We start from the raw sequence: 20,072 nt of genomic DNA on the forward strand, positions 1-20,072 counted from the left end.
ACTTAACCTCTTGACCCAAACCATGTCCTTTGTACCCCTTTTTAAGGGGCTTGATTAAAAAGAGGGACGTAGGTGGCTGTTAGGGAGGCTGTGAATGTCTAGCACTGTTGTTGGGTCATGCCAGACTTTTCAAGTATATGACATAAACCCTGTCACGGAGGAGAACATGAACACACAGCACGTGACCAGGCAGAGACCGTATAAGAAGTCACAGGAGAGCATCGTTCCCGGCGCGGTATTGCAGAGGGTGGTGAAGGTGAGCGGGGTGTGGCAGTCAGGCTGGTGTCACTTCCGTGCAGCCGGGATTCGGGCCCTCCGCCCTCTGCAGTGAGTGAAGCAGAATTCGAAGAGATCATGAAGCGGAACAGAGCAATTTCCAGCAGCGCCATTTCCAAAGCCGTCGCTGGAGCCAGTGCAGGTAGGAACGCCTCCCTTTGGGGCCTTCCCCTTGCCTTCCGTTGTACACAGTTCCAGGCCTTGTCATGTCCGTCGGCAAGAAATTCAGCCAGCCCTAACTGGTTTGGCTCAGTGGATAGAGCGTCGGCCTGCGGACTGAAGGGTCCCGGGTTCGATTCCGGTCAAGGGCATGTACCTTGGTTGCGGGCACATCCCCGGTAGGGAGTGTGCAGGAGGCAGCTGATCGATGTTTCTCTCTCATCGATGTTTCTAACTCTATCCTTCTTCCTTCCTCTCTGTAAAAAAGCAATAAAATATATTAAAAAAAAAAAAAAAGAAATTCAGCCAGGTCCGGGTGGAGCACTGTCAGGTTCTCAGGAGGGGCCCGGCGAGCGCAGCCGGGTGGCTGAGCGGGTGAGCGCCAACCCGGGAACCATGTCAGATTGAGTGGGCGTAACCAGAAGGCGTGACTCTTGAGAACCTTTGGTTTCTAAAAGAAGATGATGCAGCAAGTTTCAAGGTTCCGGTCCAAGTTTCACTTTATGACATTAGCCATGTTCACTTAACTTCCTGTGAGTTTGCCACGTGAATGTAAATGTGGACTCTCCAGTCTCCAGGTTAACCCTAAGTATTATCATCTATTTCCCATAATTTCTCCGCTTTGGCTGCAAAATGTAAATCCACAGAGTAGGTTAAAGACGGGAAGTGTACATACTATCTTTTATGTTTCCCTCCAGACGATCTCCATTGGCATCTGAATAAGCCTTTTTAAATTAAAAGCAATCTGCTCAGTGCAACAAGTCAGATATACAGAGGACTATAATGAAAATCATTGTTCTCCACCAGTTCCTTCATACCAAGATGACCAAAAACCAAATCCCTGTCTCCCTCTATTTCTGTTCTCATTCCAGTCATTCAAACCACATGTATGTACTGGAAGCCTGTAAAATGGGCAGAAATGCCTCCCCTGGTGGAGCTGACCTCCTGGCGTCCTGGGCTCCTCCAGCTTTTATTTATTCTCAATGCCTTGCACGGAGGAGCTGCCAGTCCTCAGTGTCCCTGGACCTTGTCTGGTCTCCTGCTTTCCTTGCATTCTCTTCTGTCCTTACTGCTCCTGACGTAGCTCAAAAAAGCTTTGTGGCCCTAGCTGGTTTGGCTCAGTGGATAGAGCGTCGGCCTGCAGACTGAAAGGTCCCAGGTTCGATTCTGGTCAAGGGCACATGCCCAGGTTGCAGGCTTGATCCCCAGTAGGGGGCGTGCAGGAGGCAGCTGATCAATGATTCTCTCTCATCATTGATGTTTCTATTTCTCTCTCCCTCTTCCTTCCTCTCTAAAATCAAAAAAAAATTATTTAAAAACCAGAGGCCTGGTGCACAAAATTTGTGCAAGGGGGTGTGTGTCCCTCAGCCCAGTCTGCACCTCTCCAATCTGGGATCCCTCTCACAATCCAGGACTGCTGGCTCCCAACTGCTCGCCTGCCTGCCTTCCTGATTGCCCCTAACCACTTCTGCCTGCCAGCCTGATCACCCCCTAACCACTCCCCTGCCAGCCTGATTGATGCCTAACTGCCCTCTCCTGCCAGCCTGATTGCCCCTAACTGCCCTCCCCTGCAGGCCTGGGTCCCCCCCCCCCCCCAACTGCCCTTCCCTGCAGGCTCGGTCACCCCCAACTTCCCTCCTCTGCAGGCCTTTTCCCTCCCAACTGCCCTCCCCTGCTGGCCATCTTGTGGCAGCCATCTTTGACCACATGGGGGCAGCCATCTTGTGTGTTGGAGTGATGGTCAATTTGCAGATTACTCTTATTAGATAGGATAAATAACTAAAATAAAGTCTCATTTTTTAAAAAAAGGCTTTGCCCTGACCAGTTTGGCTCAGTGGGTAGAGCGTTGGCCTGCGGACTGAAGGGTCCCACGTTCGGTTCCGGTCAAGAGCATGTACCTTGGTTGCGGGCACATCCCCAGTGGGAGGTGTGCAGGAGGCAGCTGATCAATGTTTCTCTCTCATTGATGTTTCTAACTCTATTCCTCTCCCTTCCTCTCTGTAAAAAAAAACAATAAAAAACATATTAAATAAATAAATAAAATAAAATAAAAATTTTAAAAAAAAGGCTTTGTGCAAGTAGCCACCCTGTGACCACTGTCCCTGCCAGGCATTGCTCAGATTTGGGGAATGAAGGGACTAATTCTTTTCTTTTTTTCTTTTTTTTTTTTTTTAATATATTTTGATTTTTTTACAGAGAGGAAGGGAAAGGGATAGAGAGTTAGAAACATCGATGAGAGAGAAACATCGATCAGCTGCCTCCTGCACACTCCCTACTGGGGATGTGCCCGCAACCAAGGTACATGCCCTTGACCGGAATCGAACCTGGGACCCTTCAGTCCACAGGCCGACGCTCTACCACTGAGCCAAACCAGCTAGGGCGGGACTAATTCTTAATGGTAGCATAATTTAAGTAAACAAAGAAAAATGTTAAATATGCGTATGTGTATGTATGCATGTGCATGTGCTATATACATGTTTTAGATATACATTACACGTATGTATATACACATCTGAGTATAAATTTAAGACAGTTTAGTCAAAAATATGCAGTGTTAATAAAGTCCTCTGCACAGGCCCCCCTACAAGTCTACCTCTTACAGTTTTATGTCTATCCTCCAGATGGTTTTTGTGCATATAACAACATACATGTAATTTTATTGTTTTTACAGAAATGAAATATTGTCTTGTAACTTCCAATTAATACATTCTGCACATCTGTTGCATCATGTGAAATAATAATATTTACTAAGCCCTTACTGTGTGCCTGGCACTGTGCTAAGCGCTTTACATTCCTTCCTTTGTTTACATACAAGTTGACCTCATGCTTTTTAACAACCACGTAGTAGTCTGTGGAACCAATGATGTCTGATTGTGTGGCTAGACCCTGTTGAAGGAACTTCAAGTTTCTAATTCTTTAACAGAGCAAACAACACTGAAACAGACATGATTAAGCTAGTACACAGTTGTGAATAGAAGTAGGAAATTTTAGAATTCCTGGGTCAAAGGTACGTACATTGTTTATTTCAATGGTGTTGTCAAACAGCCCTCAGACAGTGATGCGTCAGTTTATACATCCACTAACAATCTGAGAACATCTGAGGTTGCAGACCGTTGGGATGTAGGTACCATCTAGTTTTACACCTGCCGCCTCTGCCTCTGCTCCTTCACGTGGTTCTGTGGGACAGCTGGTCACTCCTGGTTTGTGTCCTCCTGAGTTCTCTTGGTCCAGTTGTTTTACTGCCTCTGCTCATCCTGGCCTTTCCCGTCCATCCCGCCAGGGGATTACAGTGACGCGATTGAGACGCTGCTCACAGCCATTGCTGTTATCAAACAGTCCCGGGTTGCCAACGATGAGCGTTGCCGTGTCCTCATCTCCTCCCTCAAGGACTGTCTTCATGGCATTGAAGCCAAGTCCTACAGTGTGGGTGCCAGCGGGAGCTCGTCCAGGTGAGTTGGCTGCTTCCGGGGATGGGCAGGGGGCGGGGAGGAGCCCAGGGGATCTGGCAGGGACCTGGCCGAAAGAGCAGACCCAGCCCTCTGTCTCCGAGGGGAAGAGTTAACCTCACGTTTGCAGTGATAAACGCTAGCCTGTCAGGTGAGGCAGCGGGTCTGTTTCGGGGAAAGATAGGCTGGTATGGCCGAGAACATGGGCTTCGGAGCCACCCATGCTTGGATTTGAATCCCAGTTCTGCTCCTAACTACCTGGGTGACCTTGAGAATGGGGTTCCTCAACTTTCCAAGTCTCATTTTTCTCATAAAAATAAGGGGGGGGGGCAATAGTGCGACTCTTCCAGACTTGTGAAGATCAGGTGAGACAGTGCATGTACAGCTCCTAGCACTGTGCCTGATACAGTAGTAAGATCTCAACAAATTTAACTGTTACTGTTTTCCAAGAAAAGACTCGTCCTCAGAGGACCGACACGGTCAGACAGTGGGTCCATGAGAGGCCGTGGGAGACGGGTAGATAAATGCTAGAAGACACCCGAACACAGCACTTGGGGAGGAATGTGGCAGGCCCTCTGGGCGAGGCTCAAGGCTCTTTCTAATAGGAAAAGACATCGGTCCCGGGAGAGGTCACCTAGCCGGTCCCGGGAGAGCAGCAGGAGGCACCGGGACCTGCTTCACAATGAAGATCGGCATGACGATTATTTCCAAGAGAGGAACCGAGAGCACGAGAGACACCGGGACAGAGAACGGGACCGGCACCACTGAGAAAGGTGGGACGGAGCCCCGTTCTGGTGTGGGCGGTCTTTTATGGGAGGAAATTACTAACTGAAGGTTTTTCTCTCTGTGTTTTATTTTTATATTTACCGATTTGAGAGAGAGGAAGGGGGAGAGAGAAACATCGTTTGTTGTTCCACTTACGCATTCATTGATTGATTCTTACGTGTGCCCTGACCAGGGCTCTAACTCACAGTTGTGGCCTATGAGGATGGCGCTCTAACACCCAGCCAGGGCTCCCTTTCTCAGAGCAAATAAAGGAAGTGGGCGGACTTGTGACTTAGTAACTGGAAATTCGGGAGGGCAGACTTGCCGCGTGTTAGGGTCTCACTCTGAGATGGGCCTGCGGTGAAGATATGTTTTGTTTATTTCTTGGCTGCCTGGCCTGCTCTCTGACACGGCGGGCCTGACGGCTGGGAGCACAGGGTCTGGGCAGTGCCAGAGTGACTGCCACTCCTCCGGCCGGATCGCTTTCTGCCCCGCGATGTCTCACTTTCTGAATGAAGGTGAGGAAAACAGTTGTCTCATTAGGTTGCTGAGGACGCAGGGAGGTAACCCTCATACCTGTTACGCAGTAAGCTCTCGATGAATGACAGCCCTGGTGTCAGCATTGCTACGCACAATTGGGGAAGTTGACCAATACAGGATACTTACTTGTTTACAAGGTGCAGCATTAATGACTTAAAAATTACTGTCTGCTAAAAAGATTTTGAAAATCAAGGTTCCTTTTTCAAAGAGAAGAAAGCTGACCTGGAAGGAAGTTTAATAGCTTTGGAGACTGTGGAGGATACTTCAGTGGAAGGATGTGTTCGTTTGGGGAAAGACGTATTGACAGCAAATACTTTTTCTTTTTTTAAAGCGAAACAAAAGCAGGAGAGTTGGGGCGGGGGGACCTCATGAGCTCGGGTAATTGAAAGATTGCGTTAGGCTTGGTTGGACCCAGGGCTTCAGCTCTGTTTTCATTCTGAGGTCGGCTGCGAGTTTGGCATGCCTGGTCTAAGGGCAAGGGTGCGGACCGTCCAGCCTGCAGACCACACCGTCCAGCCTGCGAATCATTTGGCCTGGCCCTGCCACGGCCTCGGGGGGTTAATTCCATGACCACGTATAGCAGGCTAATGTTTTAAAACGTATTTGTACTGATTTCAGAGCGGAAGGCAGAGGGAGAGAGAGAATCCTTGATCAGCTGCCTCCTGCACACCCCACACTGAGGATCGAGCCTGCAACCCGGGCATGTGCCCTTGACCAGAATCAAACCTGGGACCCTTCAGTCTGCAGGCTGATGCTCTATCCACTGAGCCAGACCGGCCAGGGCTGAACCTGAGACTTTAACTGTCGTTTGCTTCATTTCTCCCACCTGTAAAATCGGACTGTTTTCCACAGTCCGCGATGATCCCATGGGAATGACTGGAAACCCCTGTGACCCCCTGGGTCCCAAAAACAGCCATTTGGCGGGTGCAGGCCTGTTTGACAAGATGCGGACGGTGCACTCTGAGGCGGGTTTCCATTCCCCCAACTTCTCTTACGTTGGTCACTCCATCCAGACAATAATTTAATCCAAGAGAGCTGGATCAGACCCTAACAGTGTCAGTTTCTCACATTCTCATCCTAATGACTCAGTTCCACCTGCAGTTACCACGTTGTGACTTGGGAGATTTCTGGTTGGGGAGATGGTGCGTGGGCCTCGTTTATCGCAAGAACTTTGCAAACTGTGTTTATATATTTTAGTTAGAAAATAATAGTGCTCGGCTAGGGTGGCTCAGTGGTTGAGCATTGACCCATGAACCAGGAGGTTAGGGTTTGATTCCTCGTTGGGGTACATTTTCAGATTGTGGGTTCAGATCCCCAGTAGGGGGCATGCAGGAGACAGCCAATCAGTGATTCTCTCATCATTGAAGTTTCTATTCCTCTCTCCCTCTCCCTTCCCCTCTCTGAAGTCAATTAAAAAAAAAAAAGTGCCTACTTAATGGTAGCTATTATTTTTATTTTTAAGAAAATAGTAGTATTTATATTGTGCAAACAGGTGTTCTCTGAGCAAAAAGTGTTACATCGAGCATCGGCAATAGATCAGCAGCCCTTGTTCCTCAGGACGGGCACCGCCCGGGGCGTGACGTCTGACTGCCCCCCTGCAGGCCTGGCCGCTGTCTGCACTCACACACCACCACCACGTCGCTGCCCTCCTTTCAGGATTGGCGGGTGGTTTACTTCCGTCGCTGCACTGGCTATCCGCTGCGCCTTGTGCTGGAGGGACAGTTCCCAGAGCACATCGCTTCCGGGCGGGGTGCGCTTTGGAGTTGGAGGCTGTTCTCCAGCCAGTGGTCTCTACATTTTGTAGCTCTTGGCTCTTGCCTCATTATTTTAGAACCTTCTCCTATTTGACGTGTAGTCATTCTCACTTCATTGCTGTCCTCCTGTTCCAGTGAAAACAGCTTTCTGTTCAGTTTTGATCCAGTGCAAACATTCAGAAGCCCAAAAGCTGTGACATTGGGAAAGCTTTGAGGGCTTCAGTTTCCCCACAGGAAAGGGGACAAGACCTGCCTGCACAGGCGTTTAGAGAAGCCAGGGGGAGAGGCCACCCCTGACCCTGAGGCTGAAACCGGTCTCAGAGCAGAAGGGCCACCCAGCTTGTGGGTATCTTTGTTTTCTGTGTAGCTCCTTCAGCACACGGAAGTGCATGCACACAGGGTGAGCGTTTGTGTATCAGTGAAACCCTAAGCCTGACTAATCCCCCCTTTTTCGTTTAGCTATTGTTTCTATTTTATATACTAGAGGCCCGGTGCATGGAATTCATGCACTTGGTGGGGGGGGGGGGGCGGTCGTCCCTCAGCCTGGCCTGCAGTCTGGGAGCCCTCGGGGGATGTCCACCTGACGGCTTAGGCCCACTCCCACAGGCCTGAGCTGGCAGTCGGACATCCATCCTTAGCACTGCCGCAGAGGCAAGAGAGGCTCCGCCACCACCACTGCACGTGCCAGCCGTGAGCCCGGCTTCTGGCTGAGCGGCACTCCCCCTGCGTTGAGCGTCTGCTCCCTGGTGGGCATTGCGTGTCATAGCGACCAGTTGTTCCGCTGTTCAGTCAATTTGCATATTAGCCTTTTATTATATAGGATGGTCAGATTCACCAAGCGCCTCTGCAAATTAGCGTTGTGCCATGTGATCAAGGGCCGAGTGGACGAGGGACCTGCAGTGGGTGGAGATGTGACACATGGCCAAACAGGGTCGTACCGTGCGGCAGAAGCTCTTCCCTGTGCGCTCACGTCTCCTGGACGGCGACCGCTGATGGTTTAACTTCTGCCTCTGAGTCCGGGCCGGCCAGTCCCTGCACGGGGTGCTGCTGTGCTCTCGGCCCCTCCCCCGCAGCTGTCACCTGGGGAAAGACTCAGACATTTCTTGAGTTTTAGTACCATTTACAGCACCTCTGGCTGTGGGTGTATGCGTGCGCACACACTCATGACTGCTGTTTGAACCAGGGCTTCTTTAAGAGAAGAAAAAGTTTGAGTTGAGTTTGAGTTTCTGTGTAAGTCCATGCTCCCTGCCAGGGCCTCGTAGGTGATCGGAGGTTAAGAGGATTTGGTTAAGCACACGTGTGTTCTCACGATGTACCTCCCATTTCCAGATTTCCCCCCTCCCCTACGGTAAGCTATGACTTGCTCAGAATAGATTTCCTGAAACAATTTAAATTCACCATGTTCCCTTGTAACAACTTTGCTTGAAATGTAATTTCCCTATTTTTCCAGCTCAGGTCTTTTTTTTTTTTTTTAATATATTTTATTGATTTTTTACAGAGAGAAAGGGAGAGGGATAGAGAGCTAGAAACATCGATGAGAGAGAAACATCAATCAGCTGCCTCCTGCACACCCCCTACTGGGGATGTGCCCGCAACCAAGGTACATGCCCTTGACCGGAATCGAACCTGGGACCTTTCAGTCCACAGGCCGACGCTCTATCCACTGAGCCAAACCGGTTAGGGCCCAGCTCAAGTCTTTTTGAGACTTCATTTCATTGTCTTGGCCCCCCCCACACCTTAAAGTAAGATGTCACTGCTTTGTTCTCTCTACCCCATAGCTTCTCCTCCAACCAGCCCCTCACTGTCCACAGTGCCAGACTCTCCAGACCAGGCGTCCTCAAACTACGGCCCGCGGGCCACATGCGGCCCGCCGAGGACATGGATCTGGCCCACCGGGGGCCGCTGCCTGTCCTGCTTAGCAGCCGACTCGTCCCGGGCCCGCAGTGCGCATAGGAATTTGTTCATCGTTTTTTTTTTTAAACTATAGTCCGGCCCTCCAACAGTCTGAGGGACAGTGAACTGGCCCCTGTGTAAAAAGTGTGAGGACCCCTGCTCCAGACAGTCCTTAGCTCTCCCAGGCTTACATTCTCTCTGTCCGCACCTGCTGCTTATGTCGGGACTTTAGGAAATGCCCTGGTAAGTCACTTAAGCCCCCGCTAATCTGAAAGTAACTCTGATGTGTGTTCTCTTCGGATGTTCTTGTTGCAGGAGTCGGTCGGAAGCAAAGGTTTTTTAATGGACTTGCATCTCCTCACCTCGATCAGGACTAAAGGACGGAGGCCGCTCCACCCCTTCCCTTCCCTCCAAGCCCCTCCCCTCCAGACACCCAGGGAATGCCCTGTGCCCTCCAGGATTGAAGACTGCCGGCCCTCCCAGTCCCACACCTCCTGTTTGCCGGGGGAAGAACCCAAAGACTGTGGTTGGGAGGGGCAGCAGACAGGAAGAAACAGGTCCAGCCCCTGGTCTCCATAGAGAACGGTGCTTTGTTCAAGGAAACGTGAGTTTCTGATTCTCCAGGAGCAGTTCAGTAGTGAGGCTGATGGGAAGACTTCCTTCTCAAAGAAAAGGAATCCTTCGAGTGGGATCTGGGAGAGCGACTGGGGTGCCAGGATATGCCCAGGGTCCTGCCCTCAGCACTAGGTCTGATGGGGTCGAAGGGTCCAGCCCCCTTGCTAACACCACTCGGTCTAACTCCTGTCCTGCCGGCCCTTTGAGGAGGGACCATGAGAACAAACGGACGGAAGCTGCTCTTGCCTGGCTTTCCTTCTTACGGACTGACGGTTTGTGCCCCGGCCTCTCGGCACCGGAGCCTTCCCGCCCTGCTGCCCCGCTGCCTCTGGACTGCCCTCCTGTGCGGAGCAGGCCCGAGGGGCTGTGTGCGTGCGGGGAGCCCTGCGGGCCAGTTCCCACCCTGCTTCGGCGCGGTTGCCTCTTGCAATAACAAACTCCCAGGTGTTCTGTTGCCCGGGGCTCCATGGGAGCCCCCCCTGCCCCGTGGGAACCCCCCCCCCCCCACCAGGGCTGCTTCCTTGTTTTAGAGGAGGTGTTGCCGTTGGGGGTGGGGACGGCGGGCCGCAGCAGCGAGGAGCCCTGGTGCAGTGCCCGGCGGGGGAGGCACGGCGCAGCGCACAGGCTCTCCCGGAGGCCTTGCTTTCTGCGGGTTTGATGGAAGCATGGGCTCGCATGCCCAGGCACCAGCTTCACTTCTCGGGGGCGACCTGACCCGAGCAGCCAGGGAGAGGCCCAGGTAGGGTGTCTCCACCTTTTACCATTGACTTCCTGTCTCCTCCCCGGGCTCCGCCTGGGGTGCTTCCTGCCTCTGATGAGGAGCAGGGGCAATGGAGCCTGACTTGAGTGAGCTCGTGTTGTGAGGACCACTGCTGGGCCGTTTTCCGCTCCGCCATGGGATTGGCCATGGAATGGCTTTCCCGGAACATCCCAATCGTGATGTTGTTGTTGCTGAGGGAGGAAGCAGGGCCCTGCAATGCCCGGGGGGCGACGGGCGCTGTTTGCGCATCTAGAGGGCACGTGGCATCCATCACGAGGTGAGACGTGACGTGTGAGGTTAGGGTCATCGCAGACCCTAGTGGCTCAGGGAGAGACTGAGTTGGACGGAACCCTCTCTTCCCTGCACGTTTCTGACTCGGCCCTCCCGTCCCCCAGGGCGTCCCCCAGGGCTGGAGAGGCACAGGCCCTTGGGACAGGCGACAGGTTTGTAGCCCCTTTTTTCCTGTCCCAAGTCCCAGCCCCACCTCCACCTCAGCACGTGGCACCCTGCCCGCTGGCGAGTGCCGAGTACTGGGCGAACCCTCGAGAGCGGCCCCGGGTGTCACAGCGCGGAGAACCCAGTAAGGCGGCAGGGAGGAAAGGACATGGAGCGCAGGAGAGCCGTTTGCCCGGGAGCTGCTTCTCCCCGTGTTTGTTTTGTTTTTATTCAATGACACCATTTTTAGTTTGGTTTCCTGGTAGCAAAAGGACAAAACCCAGTCCTCAAAAAGGCCAAGGCCCGTCCCCCTGTTGTCGGTGATCTGTTTGTCTTTCTGATAGGTTGGAAATTGTGTAATAAACTTGATGACGCTGTCAATCTTTTATACTGCATTGTATTTTTTTCCTTTTGTAACAAAGTATTTTTAAATAATAAATGGGGTGTGAGCTGTTCTATGGATTCTGCATTGAATAGATTTGTTGAGGTGTCGGGCATGGGCGCGGGCTGACGGAGAGGCTGCGGTGGTAGTGAAACCCAGTTCGCTGGACTCGGTGCAGGCCGTGTGGTGCCTGGGGCACCCCGGGGAGGCCCTAGTGCAGACCTTCCTCAGCCACCTCAACAGCTGGTTAACGAAGTCCGTCCAGGTCACCCTTTACCAAGACTCCTCAGTTTACTCCCGGAATAAGTGCCCTCCCTTGTACAGGGGCCCTGATGGCGAGTTCGGGAAGGGAAGTGGCCCCAGGAGTGGGAAGTCTGATGGCTAGCGCCGCCTTCCATCCTCTGGTCTGACACGGGCAGTCGAGATGGAAGCCAGAGCTGTCCTGCCGTCCACACGGGGATGCTTTAGAACCAGAGGTAAATGTGAATGGACAGGACCGAGAGCTGAACTGGGAAGAAGTACAGAGTAGGAAGCAGAGGTGATGTTAGGGTTCCAGAAAACTGGCTTTTGGAAAAGCCCGGTGAACGGGGGAGCGTTGTATGACCAAGACGAACCTGAAACCAGCTGATGTGTAATGTGCATTGGGACCAGTAAAGGCAAAATCCGTAAAAATAACTTATTTAGAGATGTTCTTAAATATATTTTTTTATTGATTTTAGAGAGGAAGGGAGAGAGAGGAACATCAATGGTGAGAATCATCGATCGGCTGCCTCCTGCATGCCCCCACGGGATCGAGCCCGCAACCCAGGCATGTGCCCCGACCAGAAATTAAACCGTGACCTGGTTCCTTGGTTGACGCTCAACCACTGAGCCACTGCAGCTGGGCAGAACAAGTAATCTTTAAGCAGAAGGGAAATCTGCTAGCGGGTCTGAATCTTGGGAAGAAAATAGTTGGGGTGCCGCCCTGACTGGTTTGGCTCAGTGGATGGAGCATCGGCCTGTGGACTGAAGGGTCCCGGGTTCGATTCCGGTCAAGGGCATGTGCCTTGGTTGTGGGCACATCCCCAGTGGGGGGTGTGCAGGAGGCAGCTGATCGATGTTTCTCTCTCATCGATGTTTCTAACTCTGTCCTTCTCCCTTCCTCTCTGTAAAAAATCAATAAAATATATTTAGAAAAAAAAGTCGGGGTGCCTCAGTTCCAACCTGCACCTGCTTGCCGTGCTTGCTAAGAAACGCCTGCTCCTGTCCCGCGCCCATCCACAGCCTGGAAGCCCACCCTAGGCCGCAGTGACTGTGAACTCCAACGTGATGCCTGTGGAGTGGAGAAGTGAGCAGTCTTCTGTCCTCTAGGACGTGCTGTGGTGGCGTAGAGAGGGCCTGTCGCCCTGGCTGGCTGGCTGAGTCAGGGACAGCCCCGTCCTGTCCCCCAAAAAGGCTGTGGGCCACTTCCCAGCCAGGACACACGCGAGAGGGAACTGATGTTTATCACCTCGATGTTTCTCTCCTCCTCTCTCTCAAATAGAACATGTCTTCTGGTGAGGATTTTTTACAGATGGTACTGAGCCCTAGCTGGTTTGGCTCAGTGGATAGAGCGTCGGCCTGTGGGTCCCGGGTTCGATTCCAGTCACGGGCATATACCTTGGTTGCAGGCTCCTCCCCAGCCCAGGCCCTGGTCGGGGCGTGTGCAGGAGGCAACCCATCAATATCTTTCTCTCATGGATGTTTCTATCTCTCCCTCTTCCACTCTCTCCAAATTAATGGGAAAATATCCTCAGGTGAGGATTAACAAAGGGGGACTAACCTTTGGGGTACCTCTAGGTTCAAACTCCAACTCTCCCTATGTAACCGCGCTGCCTTGGGACACGTGCTAACACCGGACTTGATTTCCTTCGGCCTCGGGGTCACTGCGTGGACCCAACAACCTGCCGGGCACTGGACGGGCGTCAGTGCCCATGAGTGGCTGCCCTGGAGCCGGACATCGGAAGCTGCGTCCTCAGTGCTTCCTGAATGCGGCCGGACCTCTGCCCCAGAGACGGCCACGCAGTCGTCACCGGACAGTTTAGACATACGTGTGAATATCCCAGCAGGCCGCAGGCCTCCACAGCTCTCGGGACAGGGCCCGCTCCTCTGTCCTCGCCTGTCTCGGAATGCCGGTGCCACGGCACCCGGCAAGGCCAGCCCTGACCGGTCCACCGGAAAGGCTAGCTGTGCGGGTCCTGCTCAGCTGCCCGCTCTCCCGTCTGATGCCCTCCTCTGCTGTGACTGTCCGCTCAGGGGCTCCAAGCCTGAGGAAGAAGCATTTATGGAGCCAGCCACGGGAGCCACGGGAGCCACGGGGCGCTAAGCGTCCAGGCAACCACCAGGTGAGTGAGGGGCCTTCTTGTTCCGATCGTGTCATTTTCAAACAGTCGTGCTCACCCTCAAGTGGCACCTGCCGAGGGATGAGTCACTATATTCACACTGAAACTCGGGGCGGCGTTTCTAGCTTCCAGCGGTCAGTCACCCGTTGTACGATGCTCGGCTGGGCTGCTTCCTCATCTACGCCTGCCAAGCGGCAGATTAGGTTGAAACTGATCTCTAAAGTCCCTTTGGATTATAAGCCACGTCTACACTCCCCACTGAGCCTTCCATTCATTGGTCTGTGCTGCTGGGAGGGTGGCCTTCACCACGGAGCCTCTACATGAACAGGGTGCTCCCCGGTGTAAAGCCAGCGATTTCCTTCACAGCAGGGCTAGAGGAAGCAGGGTGAGAAGCAACAGGAAATCGGGACGTTAGTGGTGTTTGTGACTGAAATATCGGGAATGTCCCTGCTGGATTTTTTGATACTGTTCCGGGGTTGACTAGACCTGTCCACTGGTTTCTGGACGGACCCCAGAGCAGTGAGGAGGCCAGGGCACAGAAGGAATAGAAAACAAAAAGCTTCAGTGGGTGCCGAAACCGGTTTGGCTCAGTGGATAGAGCGTCGGCCTGCGGACTCAAGGGTCCCAGGTTCGATTCCGGTCAAGGGCATGTACCTTGGTTGCGGGCACATCCCCAGTGGGAGGTGTGCAGGAGGCAGCTGATCGATGTTTCTCTCTCATCGATGTTTCTGGCTCTCTATCCCGCTCCCTTCCTCTCTGTAAAAAATCAGTAAAATATATTTAAAAAAAAAAAAGCTTCAGTGGGTTGGACAGCGGGGACCCGCATAGGATGAGGCGGGGCCTGATCACGGGAGATGAGCAGAGGGGACCATCATGGATGCTCACAGGCCTGTTCCTTGGACTCTGAGGGAGTGCCGCTGTTCTAGGGTTCATCTCCCAAAAGGGCCCTGGACTCAAAGCAGTGCATTCTGCCCTGGCTCCTGGCGGCTTCTTGGGGCTAAAAGACAAAATGGCACTACCAAGCAGATGGGGAGGTTTTGACGAAGATTAAAGTATGTGTTCCTTTCATGTTTATTTGAAACTTTAAAATAAGTGACCAAAAAATATTGGGAAGTCAGAATATGCTTCTTGCAATTGCTCCCGCCTCCCCTGCAGAGGGTGAGAGGCAGGCGCTGGCTCTGGGCGGGGGTGGGGGGACGAGGGGGGGAGTGGGCTTTGCAGGGTGACGGGCCTGAAGGACACAGAAGCCGGCAGCGCCTCTGGGTGCGCACTGGGTCCGTGGGCTCAGCCCGAGCGCAGCCGCTGGGAGAGCCGACCTTCTCCCAGTGCATGGATGTCTAGGTCCCACAAGGAAAAGGCCGCACACAGAAAATACATGTTTATTACAAAGTAATGTTCGCTTCATGATGGGAATAGAAAAATAACACTATGAGCTACTCAGAGAGGCCTGGCGCTCAGCCTCCGAAGGGTGGAGGTGTGTCCCTTGGAGCTCCGTGCTGGCGTGGGGCAGGCGGGCACGGCACACGGGCGGAGTGGCTCAGGCCCTGTGGGCGCCACGGAGCCTACGTGGTCCCCACGAGATGCTCTGGCCACGCGATCAGAGAGGAGAGCGTGAGCCATCGGGAGCCGGTTCTGAGCATGGCCAGGAGGGCCAGCCGTGCCCACCCTGTGCTGGCGTCCGAGAGTCCCCTAGGCCGAGGGTCCTGCTTAGATGGCGCCCAGTGGCCTTATGCTCCTTTGTTGCCCCCATGTCTGTGCTGAGGAAAAGCTGCGACTCCCTGGGACCACGTGACCCGCCATCTCGCTGGTGTGGCTCAAGCACCAGAGTGTGAGCGTCGCAGCGCTGAGGGCTGCGGGCTGGAATGCTTGCACTTCAAATCCTGTCCATACTGATGACAGAAAGAAAGACACACAAATGTTAGAAGACCAGCGGACAAGAGCAGCTGGCCCGATCTGTTCTAGCTTCCAAGCCTCCTGGCCCCGAAGAACAAGGAATCATCTCGTATCTCTCCCCTAAGGGGGTAACGCCCACCCTAAATGGGAGGGCAGCCCAGACACCCTCGCCCCCTTAAAAGCCCACCAGACCCCTCAAGCTGCAGAAAAACAGTGAACCCTCCCCTACGATGGCAGGGGAGCCCGCCCTCGGGGGCACGCCCTCCGTGCAGACCTGGAGAAGGCGGCCAGCGTGAGCGCCTCCAGCAGCAGCTCGGAGCCGCAGAAGAGGAGCAAGATGCCGTTCATGATGGCTTCCAGGCGGAGCACGTAGGTCTGCAGCAGCAGATAATACGAGGCCATCACGGCAGAGGGGAAGGTCAAGGCCACGCTAATGGCAAGTGGCATCTTTCGCTGGCAGAGGTTTCCCTTTGTACCTGTCAGACACAGCCAGGGAGTCACTCCCAGCGCCGGCTTCCCCTCGCTCAGAGGACAGGTGGTGGGCGCGGAGGACTGGCACGGCAGAGAACCGATGCTGGGGGGACGGGCAGCTTTCGAAATCGGGTAAAAGGCAGCGGCGTGGAGGAGTTTGGGATTGGAGTCATTCACCCCAAAGGGCTGCTTCCAGTCTGGCTCCCGTTCACGGGGCGCTGGATCTTTATTGGGGGAAATTTCTTTTTTTTTTTTTAAATATATTTTATTGATATTTTACAGAGAGGAAGGGAGAGGGATAGAGAGCTAGAAACATCGATGAGAGAGAAGCATCGATCAGCTGCCTCCTGCACACTCCCCACTGGGGATGTGCCCGCAACCAAGGTACATACCCTTGACCGGAATCGAACCCGGGACCCTTCAGTCCACAGGCCGACGCTCTATCCACTGAGCCAAACCGGTTTCGGCTAGGGAAATTTCTTTTAATTATAAAAATAACATAAAGTCATTGACAACTTTTCAACTACTATATAGAAAATAATTTTGGAAAACATAGAAGGACCATGCTCACTCCCTGGAGAGAGCTGTTAGTAGATGCACACTGTTCCAGACTTTTGTATGTGCCTGTACTCACATGTTATTCTGATAAAAATGAATCATTCTCTAATACTGTTTTGCAACTTACTTTTCCCCATTTAATACAAGTTAGACATCTCTCCGCACACTACCTTATTCTTTTTTAATGGTTCTGAATGGTTTCATTGGACTTATTCTGTAATTTATTGAACTGATCCTGCGTTGACAGGTGTCTAGGTTGTCTCTAGCTTTGGTGTCACACACTGTGTGTGGCAACAAACATTCTGACAGATCTTCTGCACACCTGGGCAAGTGTGTGTTTTCAGCCAGTTTTAGAGGTGAAATTGTTAGGGCTAAGGGTACAATTTTTTTTAATATATTTCATTGATTTTCTACAGAGGAAGGGAGAGGGATAGAGAGTTAGAAACATCGATGAGAGAGAAACATCCATCAGCTGCCTCCTGCGTACCTCCCACTGGGGATGTGCCTGCAACCAAGGTACATGCCCTTGACCGGAATCGAACCTGGGACCCTTGAGTCCGCAGCCTGACACTCTATCCACTGAGCCAAACCGGTTAGGTCTAAGAATACAAATTTTACAAGGTAAAACTATCAGCGAGAAGGACATACTAATTTATATTCCCAGAGAGTCTGAGGCTACAGGTGCCCACGAGAATGTGGGGTGCTAACCTTTCTCAGCTGCTGGGTGAAAATGTTCTGTTTCAACTTACATTGACTAGTGAGTGAGGCACCCAGTCACGTTTACCGGTTCCTGTAATTTCCCTTGCGAATTGCCCATTAGTTTCCTTTTCCAGGGTCTACAATTCGGTTGCCTTGGCCCTGGCAGGTGCGGCTCAGTGGTCAGAGCACCGTCCCATACACCGAAAGCTGGCAGGTTCAATTCTGGTCGGGGCGCATGCCGGAGGCAACCAAACACACACTCTCTCTCTCTCTCTCTCTCTCTCTCTCTCTCTCTCTCTCTCTCTCTCTCTCCCCCTTTCCTCTCTAAACCATTCAAAAATCGGGCTGTGTTTCCTTCACGATTTATGTGAGCCTGCACCGTTATTCTTGGTTACATGTATTGCAAGCATTTTTTTTTTCTGTTTTGAGTTATAACACTGTTTTCAGACATGAGATAGTCTAACTCGTAAGAGATGTGCTCGGTATTTCTGGGGATATAAAGCTTGTCCTAAGGAAAGTCTTGTTCGGAGAAGCGGAGGGGAACTTGGTGCTGATCTGTACAGGCACATTCTGTCCTGGACATGGCGTGACCGCCCAATCTATTCTCCCAGGCCCCGGCGAGAGGAACCAGGCACTTTTATGGCAGTTAGGCAACGGGGAGGAATTCTCCAGTATCTCCTGCGGCTGCCCACGTCCAGCCCTTCAGAGCAACAGACAGGTAAGCCTTGACCCAAAACATAAAGCAGCCTGAAACCTCAGGAAGGGAGGAATGCGATATGCCGCCAGATCCAATCTCTCATTGTGAGCCCAGGTTACGTGCTTTCCTCGTTCGTCAAGTTACAGACACCAGCTCATCGCCTAGGCCTAGGGAACAGGAACGTCCTGTGGACAGCACTCACCAAAAAACAGCCGAATCACTTCAATCCCGAGGTACAGGAGGAGCATCGCCACGTCGAGCACTAGATTGGCGGTGGGGTACGGCAGCAGCAGACCTGCCAATACAAAGGCCGGCGTTGGCCAACAGCACGGCAGCCCCCGCAGAGCTCCCGCACGCGTGGGGGTAAAGAGGACAAGAGTCCTATCAGCTCCCATGAGCTGGGTAGGGAGATGTGGGCAGGAGCTGTTAACCTGAGGCGGGATCGGCCCACAGTGAGACGGTCTGTTAGGGGCAGGCTTCTTATGATGGAGTTTTTGTTGTTGTTTTAAATATATGTTTTATCGACTTCAGAGAGGAAGGGAGAGGGAGAGAGAGAAACATCAATGATGACAGAGAATCATGGATCGGCTGCCTCCTGCAGGCCCCCCACTGGGGATCGAGCCTGCAACCCGGGCCTGTGCCCTTGACCGGAATCGAGCCCAGGACCCCGCAGGCCGACGCTCTATCCACTGAGCCACACCGGCCAGGGCTTATGACGGAGTTTTACTCCCAACTCCAAAAGCCTGTGGGGCTCCACTCTCCAACATGATCAGAGGGGCATGGAACACCGGCTGCTGAGTCGTTCTGAGTCACCCAGGGGCTTAAACTGCAAGTGGACTTCGCAGAGAGCGGTGGGGGTCCCACATCCCCAAACTCAAGAAATTATTTTTTTCAAACTATTTTATTGATTGATTGATTGAGAGACATCAATTTGTTGTTCCACTTATTTACCCATTCATTGGTTGATACTTCTATGTGCCCTTGACCGGGACGGAACTGGCAACCTTGGGGCATGGGGTCGATGCTCTAACCGACTGACCTACCTGGCCAGGGCCCCAAACACCAGAAATTCTTGCTGAGCGGCTCCCTAGGAATGGCTCTCAGGAAGCCATTCCCTGCCGTGCTGGGAGGAGGAGCAGAAAAGTGGGCTGAAGTGGGGAAGGGATTTGGGGCAAGGGCAGTGAGCCCCATGCCTTACCTTTATACAAAAATATGAAGAGCTCCAGCAGGAAGTAGGTAGCATAGTACCAGCCGTTCAGAAAGAAGAGGATTTCCAGGGGGGTGGAGGACAACCGCTTACCTGCGAAGACGGGCCCAGAGAAGGGGGTGAGCGGGAGGGCAGCTCGCCCTCTTGGAACGGTGCGTCTCTAACTCGGAGAAAACACGAGGTCGCAGCAAGTGGGAAGGGCCGCGTGGGAGCCTCTGGTGGCTGACAGTGAGGGGAGGGGGTGTGAGCACAGGGCGTGGAGGGGGCTTCCTTCGGTCTGGCTCTTTCCTCGGAATCACAGTCAAACTCCACGCTTTCGGCTTCGGGGTGGCAGTCCCGTCCCCTCTGAGATCTAACCCGTCACCATCTGCGAGGGGAACTGGCGCGCAGAACCAGCCCTGGCTGCTTCGAGGTCGCTCAGCAAGCAGATCCGTCACGGAGCCGGCCCAGAGCAGGCCCAGCCACGGCCTGGGGGGCATCTGAAAGACCCTCCCCCGAGACCTTCAGCATTCAGGAGGGGTGCGGCTGCGAACCCCGCTTTGGACAGGGAGGAGAAGTCCCTCACACCGGGAATGGAGGGTTTAGGTCGCGCTCTGGGAGACAAGGGAGAGAGGCTGAGGGGATCAGGAAGCCACTCACACACCTCCGGAATCTCACCTCGCGCCGCCATCCTCGGTCCCCATGGAAACCGCATACGCGGCCGCCGCCGCCGCTCCGGAGCAGTGAGGCGCTGCCGGAAGTGGGGACTGAGCGGCCCCAACTTCCGGCCCCTCTGCCCGCCCGCGCACTCTATGGTTAGCGGGCCCGGAGGTCTCTGAGCCGTTGGATTGCGTGCGGGGACCAGCGCGGGCCTTCACTGGGGACTGGGGCTCACCGAGACTTGGGGGGAACCGCGTCGTCACGGAGCGGTCCGCTGGACCCCGGGGCAGGGGCAGCTCTCGGGCTCCCACCCCCAGTTACAAGGCACTGGCTGAAGTGATCAGTTGTGCCCGCCGGTGAGCTCAGGGGTGGAGCGTCCACCTGTGAACCTGGAGGCCACGGTTGGATCCCCGGTCAGGGCACAGGCCCGGGTTGCAGGCTCCATCCCCAACAGGGGGCGTGCAGGAGGCAGCGGATCACTGATTCTCTCTCATCACTGATGTTTCTATCTCTGTGTCCCTCT

At 53.4% G+C, this 20,072-nt stretch overlaps 2 protein-coding genes across 10 annotated transcripts in view; one reads left to right on the forward strand and one right to left on the reverse strand.

The window, feature by feature from the left end:
* Nucleotides 1–11,024, forward strand: part of CPSF7 (cleavage and polyadenylation specific factor 7) — a 26,645-nt gene extending 15,621 nt beyond the window's left edge. For all 6 annotated transcript variants that reach the window (XM_080641497.1, XM_080641496.1, XM_080641500.1 and 3 more), the window contains 4 exons: nt 300–418; nt 3,716–3,884; nt 4,487–4,654; nt 9,149–11,024. In XM_080641497.1, the coding sequence (XP_080497623.1) occupies nt 300–418; nt 3,716–3,884; nt 4,487–4,649 (451 nt within the window). In that variant the 3' untranslated portion in view covers nt 4,650–4,654; nt 9,149–11,024. The remainder of the gene's footprint in view (nt 1–299; nt 419–3,715; nt 3,885–4,486; nt 4,655–9,148) is intronic.
* A 3,724-nt stretch (nt 11,025–14,748) lies between these two features.
* On the reverse strand, nt 14,749–19,658 carry TMEM216 (transmembrane protein 216). 4 transcript variants are annotated; one of them, XM_080642040.1, is made up of 5 exons: nt 19,554–19,658; nt 18,902–19,003; nt 17,906–17,998; nt 15,553–15,754; nt 14,749–15,274 (listed from the first exon to the last, which is right to left on the reverse strand). In XM_080642040.1, the coding sequence occupies exons 3-5, from the start codon at nt 17,949–17,951 to the stop codon at nt 15,259–15,261; spliced, it is 264 nt and encodes an 87-aa protein (XP_080498166.1). In that variant the 5' UTR covers nt 17,952–17,998; nt 18,902–19,003; nt 19,554–19,658; the 3' UTR covers nt 14,749–15,258. The 4 variants fall into 4 exon arrangements, with proteins under 4 accessions (XP_080498166.1, XP_080498165.1, XP_080498168.1 ...); XM_080642039.1 differs by having other exon boundaries at nt 19,568–19,634; XM_080642042.1 differs by lacking the exon at nt 18,902–19,003 and adding an exon at nt 19,004–19,132 and having other exon boundaries at nt 19,568–19,634.
* Between the last annotated feature and the right edge of the window lie 414 nt (nt 19,659–20,072).

Source organism: Plecotus auritus (assembly GCF_963455305.1).
Source record: "Plecotus auritus genome assembly, chromosome: 9".
Taxonomy (NCBI): domain Eukaryota; kingdom Metazoa; phylum Chordata; class Mammalia; order Chiroptera; family Vespertilionidae; genus Plecotus; species Plecotus auritus.

What these genes read in the sequence shown, in the direction of transcription:
- TMEM216 (XM_080642039.1), bottom strand. Translation starts at nt 19,604, where the DNA reads ATGCGGTTTCCATGGGGACCGAGGATGGCGGCGCGAG. An exon ending in ACCGAGGATGGCGGCGCGAG is followed by an intron (nt 19,004 to 19,567) that starts GTGAGATTCCGG and finishes CCGTCTTCGCAG; the next exon opens with GTAAGCGGTTGTCCTCCACC. An exon ending in CTTCATATTTTTGTATAAAG is followed by an intron (nt 17,999 to 18,901) that starts GTAAGGCATGGG and finishes TTGTATTGGCAG; the next exon opens with GTCTGCTGCTGCCGTACCCC.